Genomic DNA, 17,319 nt, shown 5'->3' with positions numbered 1-17,319 from the left:
TATATATATATATATATATATATATATATATATATATATATTATATGTGTGTATATGTATATATATATATGTGTGTATATATGTATATGTTCTTAACTGTTCAAATATTTGTTTGCACATTGACATTTGCCAAGGACAAATGCACCACCGCTATAAAATTAAGCTACTGCCAACAAACTGAATTAACATTTTCATGATTCTGACCAAGGTGGCAATTTTATTGGCATCTGTCCGTCTGTTCATCAATTCATCTGTCTGTTAGCAATATAACTCAAAAGGTAATGGACAGATTTTGATATTTCCAGGAATTCTTCTACATGAAATAAGGCACAAGTGATTAGATTGTGGGAGTGAGCCGTCTCACCACCTGGATCTGCCTTACAGTGTCTTTTTCTGTTAAAAGCGACTAACAACAAATTTAGCAACTTTTACTGGAGTTTTTGAAGACTTTTTTGGTGTTTTGGCGACTGACTTGAAGGCACATATTGCTCTGCAGTAACTGCATCAAACAAGAAGCAGGAGCCTCATCCTATACAAAAGCACTCTCAAGCGGCCAGTCTCAGTTGGCTCCGGCTGCCGGTGCAATGTAGAATACTTGCAGTAGGTTTTGAAAGTTCACTGCAACAGAGTTTATATTTATCTATTTAGTTTACATCAGTATTTGCACTTCATGTTATTTGTTTTCTAAAATTTGTGGAATCCTAAATACATTGTTTAAAAATCACTGTTTAATGTTTAATTCATGATGTTAAAGATAGTGGATAATTGTGTTAAAAAATCAAGATCTCAATTTCAGTCAAAATAATCGCAATTATGTTTGCCATAATCAAGTAGCCTTTGTAGTTTGTTGCTTACACTCACACCAGTTACAAGGAAGAATCAATAGAAACATTTAATTAGACAACATATATAAGTGGCAATAAATGAGAAGTAAGTAAATACATCCCCCCAAAATCAGGTGCAAAAGAGTGAGAGCACTACCAAACAGTTCTTAGTACATTGCTGGCTCTGATGGCAGGTAACATGTGAACTGCTCAGGTGAAAAAAGGGAACACAGTTATCATGTAACTCTGCCAGTTACAGTCACACTTCTGGGATATCAATGTGTAAAGTTAGAGACAGACACAAACAGCTTCATCTGCTGTTGTACAAATGCAGCAGACAACTGGTGGAGAGTCGAGGCAGTTAGCAGGATGAGGCCTGTACAGGAACGGTCCTGTAGGTGGTGATCACAGACCTTTCTCCTATCTTCATCCTTACTGGCTAAATTTTAGTCCTAACTAAGAATTTCAAATCTTTTTTTATTCACCGGTGATTAATGAGGCCCCAGGATTGGCAGATTGGCCATTGGGTCCCTGTGGTCTTCACAAATGAGAACAGGTTCACTCTGGGCACCAGTAACAGATGTGAAAGAATCAGGAGATGCTTTGGAGAACATTCTCCTGCCTCTAATATCATCCAGCTGACCAGTTAGGCAGTGGGTCAGTGACTGGGGAGGCATACTTTTGGAGGGCCACACATACCTCCATGTGATAGCTAGAGGTACTCTGACTGGCATGAAGTACCAGAAGGAGACCATCAAACCTATGGTCAGACCATATGTTGCTGCAGTGGGACCTGGATTCCTTCTGATTCATGGTAATGCTCTGCCTTGTAAAGCTGAGTGTGTCAGTAGTTCCTTTGTGATGCAGGCATTGATGCTGTGGACTGGCCTGACCTGAGTCCAGCCGAGCACCTCATTGTGGGACATTGTCTCATTCCATCCACCGGTTGGCTGATGCCCTGATCCAAGTCTTAGAGATCCCTCAGGACCATATCCATTATCTTATCAGGAGCATGCTCAGTTGTTGTAGGGAAAAACACGAGCAGGCAAACTACTGAACTTGATTTTAAATTGTCTTGAAGAATTTCCACAGAAATTGGGTCTTATAGTTTAAGATTCCAATGAATACACAAAGTTACAAAAAAGGCACTTTATTTTCATTAATTCATGTGCTCAGCATGTTTCAGGGCAATGCATTCCCTTAGGTATGCTCGGTTTCACATTTTCTTTCATATGTTTGGAATGTTAGCAGAGAAGTATGGTGATTGAAGGTTGCTGCTTACTGTTTTATATTTTGGAAATTTATTATATATATATATATATATATATATATATATATATATATATATATATATATATATATATATAATTTTCCATAATATAGGGATGTATTATTACTTTTTGTTGTGACTGGTTCACCATTTATACAGCTGCATGATTAAACTGCAAAGTTAGAGTCTACAATAGCAACCTTTTTTGGCCTCCTTTTGTTTCATGGGTTCTGTTTGATTCATTATTCTTGTGCCTCGGTTTGTCTGACAGGGCTACTCTCGGGAGCTGTTCCAGTTTGAGGACGATCGCTTTGACAACATCCCCGCACTGATCAGATTCTATGTGGGTGGGCGTCAACCCATATCCAAAGCTTCAGGTGCTACTATTACTCGCCCCGTCACGCGGACTCTTCCTCTACGTGTCATCATTGAGCAACACGAAAAGCCTAAGGGTGGCATTAGAGGTACAGGAGGAGCAAAACAAACTGACCACAACAAAAGACGCAGCTTCAGTGCAACACATGGTGACACACTGCAAGTCATCAATCCACTGCTAAGGTTAGAGCAAATGGAATTTAGTTCACTTTTATTTCAGGGATGGGACTCAATTTGGGGAAAAAAAAAAAAAAAAAAAAAAAGAATCTAATTAATTACAGGTTCTGTAATTAAATCATCTTCATTAATTGCATAACAATGTTTGCCCCAATAAGCAATTTTTTTTTTTAAATTTTGATGGATTTTAATGGATGACTAAATTAGATAATAGAAACAATTAAAGGTAGAGTATGTAAGATTTTCAATATTTTAAAAATAAATTAACTAAAAAAAAAAACTAAAATCATAATTAGATAGTTTTTTTAAACATGTAGGTTCCTGTCTGTCCATATTTGATGCATTAATAAATTACAAGTTTAATTAAAACCGCAAGCGGTGATATAGGCCCTCGCACCATGGCGCCGCTCGGCATAATGCCACCGCCTCCCCTGGCAACATCCTTCCCATGCCTCTCTCAACCTAAAATACAGCCAGACTGCACTTCAGGCCATTAAGGCCATATGAAGGGTCACTTCCTGTCACCAAGGGGCGGGGCTAACTAATAATCTAATTATTGACATGCACAAATGTGAAGGATATGACTGGCATCATCTGTAGCAAATTTGGTGCAGGTTGGTTGTTTTTTGTGGGAGTTATGTCAGTTTTCCTTTTCATTGCATCACATCTGCTTTGCTGCCCCGCCTCTCCTAAATGATATCCCCTATTAAAAGAAATAGCACAACTTTTAATCACACATGTCTCTTGAGCATCCTGACTCATTTGGGTTAAAGTTGGACAAAATTCTTAGGAGAAGTTCCTCAAAATGCATGGCAAAGAAAATGACAGAAATGACCCCAAAAATGGCACTCTTTTCAAAATGGCCGACTTCCTGTTGGATTTAGCCCATATGTCCAAGAGACTTTTTTGAAGGTACTGGGAGGGTCTACAAGTTTTCCGAATCATATCCATGTCAGTCAATGTAGTGGGCGGGGCTGATTGATTGAAATATTGTAGGGGGCGCTATGGAGCCATTTACTATCTTTTCCACTATATTGTAATTTTACTCTATTGAGGACATAACTGTCATGACTCATGGCAAGTATGGTGAAGATGAACAATTTCATGGCTTTGTTACAGGTACTTCCTGGTTCACGATATCAGACACTTGTTGTTGCCAAGGGGTGGGGCTAATTCATAGTCCCATTATTGCATTGAATATTTTTTTCATCATGGGACTGGCATCAAATGTGTCGATTCCTGTGCTGATATGTTGTTTTATGTGGGAGTTTTATCAATAAGTCTTTGTTAATGAGACATAAAACTTTGAAGGCCCGCCCCTCCTAAACTAAATCTTCTATTAGAAGAAATAGCACAACTTTAAATCACACATGCCTCCTGAGCATCCTGTGCAAGTTGGGTGTCAGTTGGACAATATCCCTAGGAGGAGTTGTTTAAAATGCATGGCAAAGAAATGACCCCAAAAATGGCACCTTTTTCAAAATGGCCGACTTCCTGTTGGATTCAACCCATATGTCCAAGAGACTTTTTTGAAGGTACTGGAAGGTTCTCCAACTGTGCTCAATTTTATCCATGTTGGTCCATGTAGTGGGCGGGGCTGATTGATTGAAATTTTGTAGGGGGCGCTGTGGAGACATGCTCCATTTATTCCATAATGTGTCAATGGGGCTTAGTTCAGGGCCTTACTTTCATCAGTCATGGCAAGTTTGGTGGCGGTCCAAGGTTCCATGGCTTGGTCACAGGTACTTCCTGTTTCATGGCGTTGGACCGCCATTCGCCATGTCCCGTTTAGCGTAGCGACTTGAGGTTTTTATTGTGGCATCATGAAAGGGTTTGACATGTTTTGGAGGAGTCTCAAGTGTTTGGGACCATTTCCTTAGAAGCATGACCCTCAAACGTGGAAAAAACCACTTCCTGTTGTAAGTGGGCGGGGCTTAGGTCTAGACCAGCAATGGTCACATTATTCTGTTCAGGACTGATCCCTTATTAATCCCTATAAGTTTTAGGGTGATCAGATCAAAATTGAGAATTTTATAGTGATTTATGATGTCACGCCGCCGCATGGAACTTCGCCATGGCGTCACGGGCATGCCGTGCAGCGTAGAGCAACGTCCTTTATCAGATCTCTTTACCAACATGTTTTGTGATGCCTGAGTGAATTTGGGCCATGTGGTGTCCACCAAGCCAGAGTTATGGGTGTGTGAGCAAAAAACAACACTTTTGACCTCCAGGGGGCGTGGCTATTTCATAATCAAAATATTGGCATATAGAACTCTGTAGGAGGGGACTGCCATCATATCTAGCAAATTTGGTGCAGAAATGTTGCTTTATGTGGGAGTTATATCCGTTTAATTTTTCATGGCGAGACATCAAACTTTGAGGCCCCGCCCCTCGTAAACTAAGTCTCCTATTAGAAGAAATAACACAACATTTAATCACACATGCCTCCTGAACATCCTCAGCAATTTGTGGCTCAGTGGGATAAAAGCTCTAGGACGAGTTCGTTAAAATGCGAGGTGCTAAAACGCCAAAATATTGACTTTGACCTAAAATGGCCGCCTTCCTGTCGACATTTCACCATGACATTAAGAGGATTTTTTGTTCGCCCTAGCATGTAGATCATGTGTATGAATTTTCATAAAGATTAACGACATGCAGTGGCGGGGCACCTAAAATAGGTGGCGCTCTCGTTCAGTTTCGCCCAAACATTCTGGAGCACCACAAAATATCAAATTTTTCGCATTCCCTTGGGGGGGTACGCAAAATTTGGTGAGTTTTCGAGCACGTTCAGGCCTCCAAAAAAGCACGCGAAGTGTCCGAATAAAAATAATAAACACTGCAATTACAATAGGCCTTCGCACCGCCAAGGTGCTCGGGCCTAATAATAAACACTGCAATTACAATAGGCCTTCGCACCGCCAAGGTGCTCGGGCCTAATTAATGACAAAGACCCTTCTTGTATGTTTTCTGACCAGTAAAAAAAAAAGTACTTTTTTTCCACCAGTAGGGTGAGTATAAGCCTTATTGCAGAGCGGCTCTGAGCTACAGCTCACAAGCGATTCCTGCCCTCATTGGAGCTGGCGAGGAGGGGTGAGGGGTGAGTTTTGCTCATTACTGCCAACCTGTGGTCGTTTGTGGAGGTTGCAGTTTTGTGGTTTTGCTCATGACCTGGTGTTTGCCACCTGGTGGTGGAAAGAATCGCCTTGAAATCTTACATACTCTGTCTTTAATATTGTGAACCCAGGCTCTATTAATGTCTGGAAAAATGTATTTGATTTTAAAATAGTAAAAAAAAAAAAATATTACTGGACAAAACCATTTAAAAAATTTTAACATTAACTAAGAGCTCCAGCTGTTTTCTACCAAATGTTACAGTAATTTTAACATTTAAAATGTTTTCATCCACACATTAATAGGCATTAATACCTGACAGTAACCAGGATCAATCAGTGTCAACTTTTGTTTGGTCATGCATCAGAGGTGTTCACCTTCTGCTCTGACTGCAGCTTGAAGTTGCAACTTGTGTGTTCTTCTGGACAGGGAGGGGCTAAGGGAGAGAAAACTACACGTTCTTTCACGCTGCTCACCAGAAGTCAATATCACTAAGGAAGCCACAAGACTTGTTAAAAGTTTCTTTTTCTTTAAATAGATGTACTAGAAAGGTCTGAAAAATGGCTAAATATAGCAGCAAAGTTGCTAAATTAGAAACTAAGAACTACTGTTTGCATTGGTGTACCAGAAAATTGGGCACTGACAAAAGTTCTGCAATTAAATGCATTTTTTAACACTAATTTATTTGTAATTAATCACAATAAACTTGTTAAAGTCCCACCCCCAATGTATACATATGTCTATATTGTACAGTGCTGACACATTATGCATGTGATCAAATGGCAACAGATAAACATGCTGCTGAATGTTGCAGGAGTGGAAGCCAACCTGCGGATTTGGAGAATGTTGGACGGAGACCTTCACTTCAGTCTGCACAGTCTGACAGCAACCTACGAACTGGTATTTTGTCAACTTCTTTCTTATTCGTGTCTACTCACTTTTGGATATAATGGATGCAGCTGTGCTGAATGCCAGCTCATCTGTGTCTGCCGGACCTTTTACTGCTGTGAGGCTGTCGTTAACACTGCAGCTTTACAGCAAAAGCATTGCATATATGGTAGCAGTTTGCATATTCTCCATGTGTATGTGTGGTTACTCTCCAGGTACTCCAGCTTTCTCCCACCATCCAAAAACATGCATATTAGGTTAATTCAAAGCTCTAAAATCTCCCTCGGAGTAAGTTTGGGTGGTTGTTTGTCTGTCTCTGTTGGCCATGAGATAAACTGGTGACCTGTTTAAAATGTACCTTGCCTCTCATCTGCTAATTGTTGGGATATGATCCAGACCCTGGTGACCCTGAAATGTACAAAGCAGTATTGATAATTAATCGACAAATAAAGATACATTCAAAATGTATTCTCACTATTTGTCCCAACACCAATACAAACTTTGAACTTTTAAGAAAAGAAGGAATAAAATGTAATGAATTAATGAGTGAACTAGAAAAACACTCAGAGAATGCAGACCTCTGCCAAGCAGCTAATTTCCACCCATATCATGACAAAACATTTTTTTTAAAATTTCTGTATTCACAATTCACTCCAAAATGTAAATGAATCTATATTAAACTGAGACCCATTTTCAGAAAAAAAAAAAAAAAATCACAAAAGTCTGCCCAGTAGTTTTTGCATAAAGTTGCTGACAGATAGACAGAAGCAAAGAACAAAATAACATCCTTAGCATAGGAAATAAAAGTTGCATAAAATGACATATATATACACACATGCACATAAAGAAGGCTGAAAAGACCAAAGCACAAAGAGGAAAACATTGAAAAACAAATAACAGTCCACTAATCAATAATATAATCAGATATTTTCATTCCAGTAACACTGTGTAGTAGGGCTGTGATGATATGCTTTTGTCCCGATTCAATTTGATAACGATTTTTGGCGTGTGCTGATTCGATTTAAATTGTGATTCTCAAAATTCTTCAGTATAGCAAATTTTTGTATACTAAAAACAAACAAAAAATTTTTTTTGCTCGTCATTTTCTTAATTACAATTAGGAATAAACGACACCGCAGCCAGTCCATCATTGTGCTGCAATAATGCCCAAGGCAAGTTTATTTGCAGCACCTTTCATGTAGTTCTAGTTAAAGCTCTAGCAGCACCCAAGAAGACAAGGAAATAGATAAAAATGACAAAAAGTTTTCTAATTGATTTGATTGATTGATTGATTGATTGATTTTTTTTTTTTTTTTTTTTTTTTTTTTTTTAAAAAGATCAAGCTTGAGATCAATGACTAATTAGCAGACTTGCGCAGAGTTTTATGTCAAGTTCTGCATAGCTCTGCTAGTTAGGTCTGACATGTGCCAGGTGTGTTGCAGCAGAGAAACTCCTAATATTTGCAGGCGGTAGCACTCGAGGACCGGAGTAGCCTACCCTTGATCTAGAAGTGTTTATTTTTTCACTATGAAAGCATTTTTAATGACATTATTACCAAAAGGATTATGATATTAATATGTAACATTTTTGTATACGATTTATTATTCCTAATGTAGCAAAATACACCAGATCTCATCTGTCAAAGTAACTGGCATGAGTCCTCTTCTAATATAGAAATTATTGAAGAAATACAGATTAATTATATTCATTCAGCACTGCCATGCTGTGTCTACTGTCATATATTTGTAGCTGCATTAACTGGAAATAAGCTGTTAACTTGGGTTTAATATTGCAGAAGGAAACTGATTCATACTCAAAGTATGCTTACGAGCCCTGGGTAGTAAAACATTGTGAACTGAATTGTTTTAAGGCTTTTGTGGAACCAAAGGGAGCTGTTCAAACTTAAAAAATTAGAAAAAAATGGTGGAATAAAAAAAGAACAAAATAAATTAATTAACCAGAACCTGTGCCCATATATTATTTTTTCTTGTGGCTTGATGCTTACAGGCACATTTGCCACTGAAAGCTTATGGTTCATTAAGTGATGTCAAGTTAAAAAAAAAAAAAAAAAAAGTACACAAACGAAAATAAGATGTCTTCGGCTTCTGTAATGATCAGGGTTTTTTGTTGAACTTGACTGTTTTTATCAATCTGAATTGCTAAACATCATATTGGTAACACAACTCTGAAGGTTAAAAGAACTGACGGCCATTATAAAAGTCCATTATTTGGGGTTGGATCAACAAGTAGTTGTCTATTCTGTTCAGTTCTTCAGTCATTTGGTAGGCGCTTTTACCTAGCGGCTCAAATCTGTGAAGCAATCAATTAATCTAACATGCGTTGGTTTACAGGGTTGAGAGGAAGCCAGAGTACCTGGAGAGAACCAAGTTTTCTGGCATTGTTGTTTTTCCTGAGATGAAGGATTAAGCTGACTTGTCCTAGCAAGGGAGATCAATTTGGTAGTGTTGATGCATTTGCGAAAAGGAAAGTGAAGGGGAAAGTCAGGCCACTAGACAGGATGTTAGCTTTGAACAAAACTATCCACCAAAAACTGCTTCACTGATTTGAAATAAGATCAGGATATACCAGTGTTGGAGATACTAATACCAGTTACATCCTTCTGTAACCGCTAGTTTCATCTGTTTGATTAAAAGGTCATGTGAATTTGATCTTTTTTGTACCTATTTTTCATCTAGGTGTCCCACAGAACACCCAATCAGAAGACACTGGCCCTGAACCCATTTCCCCAGTGTTTCGCACAGGCAGTGAACCTCTGCTGAGCCCACGACCACGTCACACACGTCCTTCCCATCCAGGTAAGTTGCACACGCGAGCACATACCCTACTTTTCTTTAACAACTCTTCCGTCTGAATTCCTGCTCTGTGCCTGCAGGTGGTGGTGTAACTTTGAGAGGTTCAGATGGGCAGCTGCACACCAAAGCTCCTCCTAAACCTCTCCGGGTCTCTGCAGTTTTCCCCAACACCATGCCTTCATGCTCTACAGACCCCTCTTCTTTCTATGAGGAGCTGGTTGTACAAGTAAGAAATTTTCATTGTCCACTGCTGTCATCTGTCAACACGATATTCAAGGAATGAAAGACACAATAACCGTGAACCGGAAAATCCTCAGTGGGGAGATTTAATTCACCTCCTGTGTTCAGGTGCCACAGTCGCGGCGGAAAGGCCATGTCGACAGGTTGCGTGCAGAGGAAAAGTGGCAGAGTCGTGCACGCCTCACAGAGACTTCCTTTGGGTTACTGGAAGCCCAGGAGAATGGAGCATCATCACCACTGGTCTTAAAAGAAGAGCTCCAGAGGAAGGCAGCAGAGGAATTGGAGGACCGGCATTTTGAACGACCACAAGTTTGTATAGATAAAATGTTCTTTATATTTTGTAGTCTCATTTGCTTTTGGTCTAAGTAGATGTGTTCTTATGTTTATAGTTTTATCATTACCTTATTTATAGGAATCTAACTCTTTAAATGATTGAAGATTGCACAAGTTCAGCGAAGTGTATTAGACAACGTTGCACATTGTTGCAAGAAAAATGGCTCAGAATTTTCTCATCATTTTTCAGTCTCACACAATGGCCTAAAAGAGACTTAATTTTAATTTTACTATAAAATATAAAAAATAAAACAGAAAACTTAGTGGTTTGTTTAAAGGTGGTACTGTTGTATGAACTGAAGACTGCCAAACTGCGCTGGTGGGACAATAAAGCTGACTTTGACTTTGACCTCCCACCTGGTAGCAGATGGGATAGGCTCCAACTTTAAACTTAAAGCAGCACTACAGACCTTTTATAGACTTCCACATTTTGGAACCCCTTAATAAAAGTTAATTCAGAATCTGACTTGAAAGCCTGTCTCTTCTATGAGCTTTCTCCAGCCAATAACAGTCAGTTTGATGTTGTCTTATCTCTTGATCTGCCACTTTGTCTGTATTTTCATCACTTCCTCCATTGTATGCTTGCATTTCTTTGCTGAATGAGTCCTGGATGAGTTTAAAATGCCATCGTTGTGGCGTTGTGCCATCAAGCAAAACAGCTGTCGTTTGATACCTGACCTGGTAATAAAGCTGCACAGTGCAGCATCTCAGCCTCTGCACGCTGCAGGGCATTGACAGCTTCAGAAATGTTCTTAATGACTTTTGGTGTGCCATTAAATTAATCAGAAAATGGAGTTCTTTGCAAATATTTGAGTATACCTTTGCATCATACTTTTGCTCTTCCTTGTCTACAGAGATTTTAATTGTCTAAAAAAAACTATCTAGCCTTTTGAAAATAAAAATAATTGAGAAGCTAGACAGAGCAATTAGAGGATAATAAAATAACTCCAGGTTTAGAGTTCCAAAATATTATCGGGTTTGTTTATTTAGTTTATTGAACAGTGACCATGTACAGCAGCATTGATCAGGGGAAAATATGCTTTGTACCAGATTGCTGCTTTCTAAGCTAATTTCCATTTGCAGTTCCTAAAACACACAGATACATTTTACACCAAAATACAAAGCACATATACTGTCAGGGTCAAGACAGAAGGCCAATGTAATTTTAATGATAAAGTGGCTCGGAGATTTGTAAAATGGAAAATCAAACAATCTTAGATCTGTAAAAGATATTCTGTGAGATTTGTCTAACTATTCTAGTATGTTTAGTCATGAAAGTAAAGCTAATCAAGTGTAAGTTGACACAATCGGAGGTTAAAAAAAAAGTGGTTTGAGGAAAAAAGGGTTCAAAAGGTATGGAGCTGGATTGGCAGTGCATTGGACTGGTGTTGCATAGTGTTCCTTACTTGCCTGACTGGTGGGATAAAAAGATTCATAAAAGTGCCAATTAATTCTGGAGGCAACTATCACAACACCAGTAAGGAAAAGTTTAACAGATCATCCTGCATTAGGATGATGAGTCCAAACATATAAAAGTGCACATTGGACCATCTCAGGAGATTTCTCTACTTTCAACTATTGAGATTTTACAACAGGAGAGTTGTACTTTGCAACTGCCCAAAAATCTCATAGTACAAGCTGCATTTTGCATGGATAGAAAAAAAATGACTAAAGACTAATGCTACATGCCTGCTGTTCCACTGCCTGCGGTTTCCAAACTGTTGTTTCAAACTATTTAGAAATCAGTCCATCAGACGTCTATTTAGACTATCAGACTTTTCATTACAAATGCAGGAATTTTTGCTTGCTGTAGAGACGGACAGCTTTGTACTAATATACCTTTTGGCTACATCACAGGCTGAAATGGCATCCTGTTTCCAGTTGGACCAGTTTAAGTCTCTGCTCCTGCCAGAGAACAATCGGCCCCTGGAGCCCAGTGTCCTGCTGACAGTCAAAGAGCTGTTCAATCGTTCAGATGCCAACACCATGGCTCTGCACATGCTCAGCATCGATTCCAAGGTATCTCTTAGACTTATCCTATTCATATGCATGCATGACTTGGAGGTGACTCCTGACTAACTTGGGGTTTATCATTATTGTATTGCAGGTAGCATTCATCGTTGGCCTGACTGATAAGCAGAGGCGGATTATTGGAGCCAATTCAGGGCTGGAGCTTGTCACTCTACCACATGGACACCAGTTAAGACTGGATTTGCTAGAGAGGTATTGTCAATAATTAATTTCATACTTTTAAAATAAGCTGAATAGATTAAAAAAAAAGTTATTTTATTTTACAATGAAAATGGTAAATTATCCCTCGAGGTATCTGCCTACTGAAACAGTGTTATTATTTTAATTTGTAAATAAAGCACACAGACAAAAAAAAAAAAAAAAAAAAAAAAAAAAGAGTATTTTTGTGGTTTCCAGTAGAGTGGATTATCTGGAGTTAGTGGAACACTTTCATTTTTAGTTGACCTTTGTTTCAAGTTAACCGGATTTGTTTTTTTGTCTCATCCCACCTCTTGTTTTCCAGGCATCATTTAATAGCACTGGGAGTGGCAATAGACATCTTGGGCTGCACAGGGACCGTGAGCCAGAGAGCAACAGTTTTACACAAAGTCATCTTGTTGGCTCAGGCCCTGAAAGAACATGCCCACAACCTTTACTCCTTCTCCGCTGTGATGAAGGCCCTGGAGATGCCTCAGGTGGTGTACTTATCTCAGAGATTCACTTTGCAGATGCTAAATGAGTTTTTCTTGAATGTATATTGTTTGTTTGTTCTTCTGCATTTATAGATTGTGCGCCTGGAGATGACATGGCGAGCACTGAGGAGGAACCATACAGAAAGTGCTGTTTTATTTGAAAAGAAACTCAAACCCTTCATGAAGTCACTGAATGAGGGAGATGGTGAGTAACGATGTTCATGAGCAAGGAGCATTATTCATCAGGCCGATGATTGCATACATTTGTGACATGTTAGAACAGTGAGGGGTGAATATCTGTGGATGATGCTATTAAAGTAGCATATGAGAACAGAGGATGAAGAACTTATTCTAAAATTTATTGCTGACATATTTAAGTATTTTGAACTGTTTTGTCAATTAAATTTAGTCTAAACTTCATGGAAATGACTTAAAAATAATGCAGAAAGCTGAATAATGAAATATAAAAACATAAGACAGTCTTTACATCTTGTTGGACTAAGTAATGTCTGAACATAGCAGTGGATTTTTTGTGGAGCTGAATGCAACAAAATGTGCATCAATGAGCATTTTCCAGAACTAGTTCTCTGCAGGTCCTGCACCATTAATACAGTCTCATGCAGTTGTCAGATTTATCAGTAGGAGAGAGAGTTTTATTTATATACACCAGTCAGCACAATGTATCAGTTTTATTCCAATTGTTTTGCTTTTTTATCAATATGTTAAGCTTAAATTCATAAAACATAGAAGTACAAAATAAACAATGATTAAATGGAGGTTTTTGGGGGGTAAAAATCAGTTTTCTGAGGTGTCTGAAGATACTTTTATGGATGCGAGAAGTTAATAATCTCCTCACCCCATTTACTAATTTTAATTGCTTCTTAGTTCCTCCCATCAGATAGATGACCAGAGGAAGGAAAGACAGACGGGAGGACAGAAAAACTGTGCTGACAGGCATTTCATAAAATCAGCTCTTACTTTAGAGTTGTCGTTTTAAATCTTTGCCAGTTAGATCTGACATGTGACACATACGTTTTAGCAGATGAGCACTGAAGGCATCTGTGATCATTTTCCATATTTAGTTTTAATTAAATTTAGATTGAGGCATCACAATTTTATCCTACAGTTAGACATCTGAATCTTCACCTGTACCTCCTCCAGCAATCCTCCTCTGCCAGTGGATTTTAGGAATAGATTAATCCTTCAAAATATTTTGCAGACATCAATTTATGCATAAAGACAGGAAGATGTAGTAAAAAATAATCCACAAATTAGACAAAATCTGAAAGCCGAATAAACTCAACTCATGGATGCATTTCTACAGTCTTATCTTTTTTCTTATTGGATATAAGGTACACAGACTGTTGCCTTTGTCTGCATTGGAGTTGTATTTAGAGAATAAGGTGGTGCAGCATGTCCTAGCTGGCATCTTTGAAAAAAAATAATAGTCTTGAAAACATAGCAAACACAGACATGAAGAACAAGTTTCTTTTGTAACTGATGGTTTAATTTGATGTGTCATGGTATGCAGACCAGTTGAAACATGTTTTACATAAATATTGTGGCCAATCATTGTTTCCTCTTCTTTCTCTTTGCAGCAATGATATTGTTTTAGATCTGATGGTGTTCATATGTGTCTTCAGAGTCTGTTGTCCAAGGTCCCATAGCTGTGCCACACCTGGTTCCTTTTTTAATGGCAATGGAGGGTGAAGACCTGGTGGAAAACAGTGAGCGGGGCTGTCAACTACTCTACGATCTCCTCCAGTCAGCTCGCAGTGCTGTGTTACACACGCAAGATTATCAGCACCATGCACACACTCTGCTTGCAGGTACATGAAATTCATTTACACATCATGAGCTTTAAAACCTAATTAGTAATATAGAGACTTAAAAACAAATATAAAATATTAACACCACTGCCAGCATTATAAGAGATGATAATATTGAGTGAAACATTTAATAGTTGTTACAACTATTACAACTTCCTAAAGCAAAGAAGCAGTGGCATGCATGGGAGGCAATAAAAGAGGTGTTATGGTGAGGTAGAAATACTACTGGTGGTGATGTATTTGTCAAATTCTCTGAATGTCAGTGTTTCTTTGGTCAGCAACTTTGAGGGAAACTTAAGAATTATTCTCCAAATCAGTGTGTAGTTGCATCATGTGTTTTGTCAAAGCAGTTCTGATGAAATGTGTCTCATTGTTGCAGGAGGCTGGGAACCAGTCCCCGAGCTGCTGGAGGCTTTCCAGACGGAGTTTGCCCTGCGGTTGTTCTGGGGTCATCAGGGGGCGCTCGCTGACAGAAAGGAACGATACAAGAAGTTTGACAAGATTCTTTGTGTCCTCTCAGATAAACTGGAACCTGTGGAGCTCATTCCACCACAAGCAGATACTTTGACCTGAGCCTGTCGCAGTGGAGAAGAAAGACAAACATGGAGGAAAACGTGCCAGCTGAGCCTTGATGTGCTTCAGCTGTGAGATTAAACAGAGGAAAAGTACTTTTACTTCATTTGCTGTGATGTGAGACTGTTGAACTTGTAAAAATTATTTTAAATTAGAATAAATGTGATTATTGCTGTGAAAGGGATTTGGATTCATTTTCCTTCTGCAGAAAATCCACATTTATCCAAAAACTAGCATTTGTTTACAAAATCCAATTTTCTGAACATCAGAAGTTTTGCACATCAAACCATTTATTTTTATACTTGAAATTTTAAAAGAACCAACCCAGGCATCATACAGACTGGGCTTTTAGCCTACAGTAAAATCCCTAGACTACTGTTGCAAACAATTCACTAGAAGGGTTTTATTTCAGTGTTTGTAATGCAATAAAAACAGAAAGATGCTCTTTTTTGCAGGTGTTGCTTGTAAAATGACATAGTAAAGAAACAAGACATGAATCTTTTTTCTAAACATGTAAATATTTTTTTTTTTAAATAAAAAGGCGCATGTCAATGTAAAACACTTACTAATGCAAGTGGTAGCAAAAAAGACAAGGAAAACTTGACTGAAAAAGCTACAAGATTTTCAGATTCAGACTTAAAAATTCCAGTGGGAAGATGAATCTCAAATCCCTCCTTTCTGAATGTTTGACTATTAATGCTTCTGACCTTGGGCTGACAGGCCATCTGGATTTCAAGTTGGAACAAATGTATTTCTCCTTTTTTTTTTGTTAAGTATGAATGCAAAAATTTTGCACAGTGCTGTAAGAGAAATGGAGACGCTTCTAAAGTATAAAAACAAGAAGTCTACTTGTCTGATCCAGTTTTTATTTTTTATTTTTTACTATACATTAAATAATTTGAATAATGAATTTCTCTGAAAAGAATGTAAAGTTTTAAAATGTGAAATATAAAAATTGTTTTTTTAAATGGAGTTTCCCATCCCATTGACAACCAATAGCCTTATCGGCTCTAAAAAAAAAAATGTTTTTTTGCCAAATGAAAACTATTTTGATTATCACAAAAAAAAAAGTGTCTCAAACATGAGCGTATTTTGAGGAAAGGGGCTGACTGCTTGAGTGCAAGTTTTACTGTGAAGTGAGGTTTAATAAAGCCATGGTGTTATGATCACCCAAACTACACAAAGGCTCAAAAACAGGCAATTAGTCCCTAAATAAAAAAAGAAATGTAACATCTGGGATGATGACTATAATCTTTTTTTTTTTTCTTTTTAAAGCAAATTTCCTTTTAAACTTTTTGCATTAGAGAAAGAATATAAATTTGCAGGATATGTTCACATCGCTTCAATTCTGTCTTCACAGTACAAACATTACCAGAACCACACACAAAAACAGGTCTTCTGCAATATTTTTAACAAGAGTGTCCTTCTTAGAAGCGATAGAAGTGTGTTTAATATGTTCATAGAGTTTTAAATGTAAAGTACAGTTGATATAAGGCTTTAGCAGTCTGACCGACCCTCCGTACTGAAACTACTCTTTCTGAGAAACTATTTTTTCCAGTTCTACAAAGCAGAGAAACACCAACATTTTGTGTTTAGGTGTCATCATCCACAGAAGAAGTTTAAATAGCGTCTCCATCACTTTTTTTTTTTTAGCTTTTAATAGTCATGGTCATAAACGATAAGGAAAGCAGTGCATGTTCACTCACCTACATGGGCTGCACTGAGTTTAAGACTGACATTAAAAAAAAAAAAAAAAAAGAACCCAGCTTTTACCATCACCACTGACAGTGATATATTTTGTGCACTGTTTGCAGTGTAGTGGTTTTCATCCAGTTAAAACAGATAAAATCACATTCTTTTTAAAAAAAAAAGTGGTGCAAACAGAAAACATGGAGCAACAAAAAGAGGTTCAGCACGTTATTACAACTGCAGGAAAGTCAGGTGGATGGATATACTGTTCATAAGAACTGGCATAAACAAATATGGCTACTATGATGCTGACAGAGTTACAAGAGTTGTCACGTAAACAGCAACACAAAGTTCAGGTATACATTCAAAAATTGTCTTTGTTTTTCACTTTTTAAAAGAGTCAAAACTGATAAGGATCAGACCAGGCTGACGATTTGCATTTTTAGAACGTGTATGAAGCCACTGAGAGCAGAGATGGGGACTGTATGATACTGC

The 17,319-nt window shown here is 38.1% G+C and overlaps 1 protein-coding gene across 1 annotated transcript in view; it reads left to right on the top strand.

The window, feature by feature from the left end:
- The window catches only part of sh2d3a (SH2 domain containing 3A), a gene marked incomplete at its 5' end in the record, with an annotated part of 25,727 nt that extends 10,575 nt beyond the window's left edge, over positions 1–15,152 (top strand). The window contains 11 exons of the mRNA XM_079238135.1: positions 2,366–2,652; positions 6,572–6,657; positions 9,342–9,461; positions 9,539–9,684; positions 9,807–10,007; positions 11,889–12,050; positions 12,139–12,254; positions 12,565–12,736; positions 12,827–12,938; positions 14,377–14,562; positions 14,942–15,152. Of these exons, the coding sequence (XP_079094261.1) occupies positions 2,366–2,652; positions 6,572–6,657; positions 9,342–9,461; positions 9,539–9,684; positions 9,807–10,007; positions 11,889–12,050; positions 12,139–12,254; positions 12,565–12,736; positions 12,827–12,938; positions 14,377–14,562; positions 14,942–15,135 (1,782 nt within the window). The 3' untranslated portion in view covers positions 15,136–15,152. The remainder of the gene's footprint in view (positions 1–2,365; positions 2,653–6,571; positions 6,658–9,341; positions 9,462–9,538; positions 9,685–9,806; positions 10,008–11,888; positions 12,051–12,138; positions 12,255–12,564; positions 12,737–12,826; positions 12,939–14,376; positions 14,563–14,941) is intronic.
- Between the last annotated feature and the right edge of the window lie 2,167 nt (positions 15,153–17,319).

The sequence above is a fragment of the Telmatherina bonti genome (genome assembly GCF_933228915.1).
Source record: "Telmatherina bonti genome assembly, chromosome: 3".
Lineage (NCBI taxonomy): Eukaryota > Metazoa > Chordata > Actinopteri > Atheriniformes > Telmatherinidae > Telmatherina > Telmatherina bonti.
The sequence above is the reverse complement of the archived record's forward strand: the minus strand, read 5'-3'. Positions and strand labels throughout refer to the sequence as shown.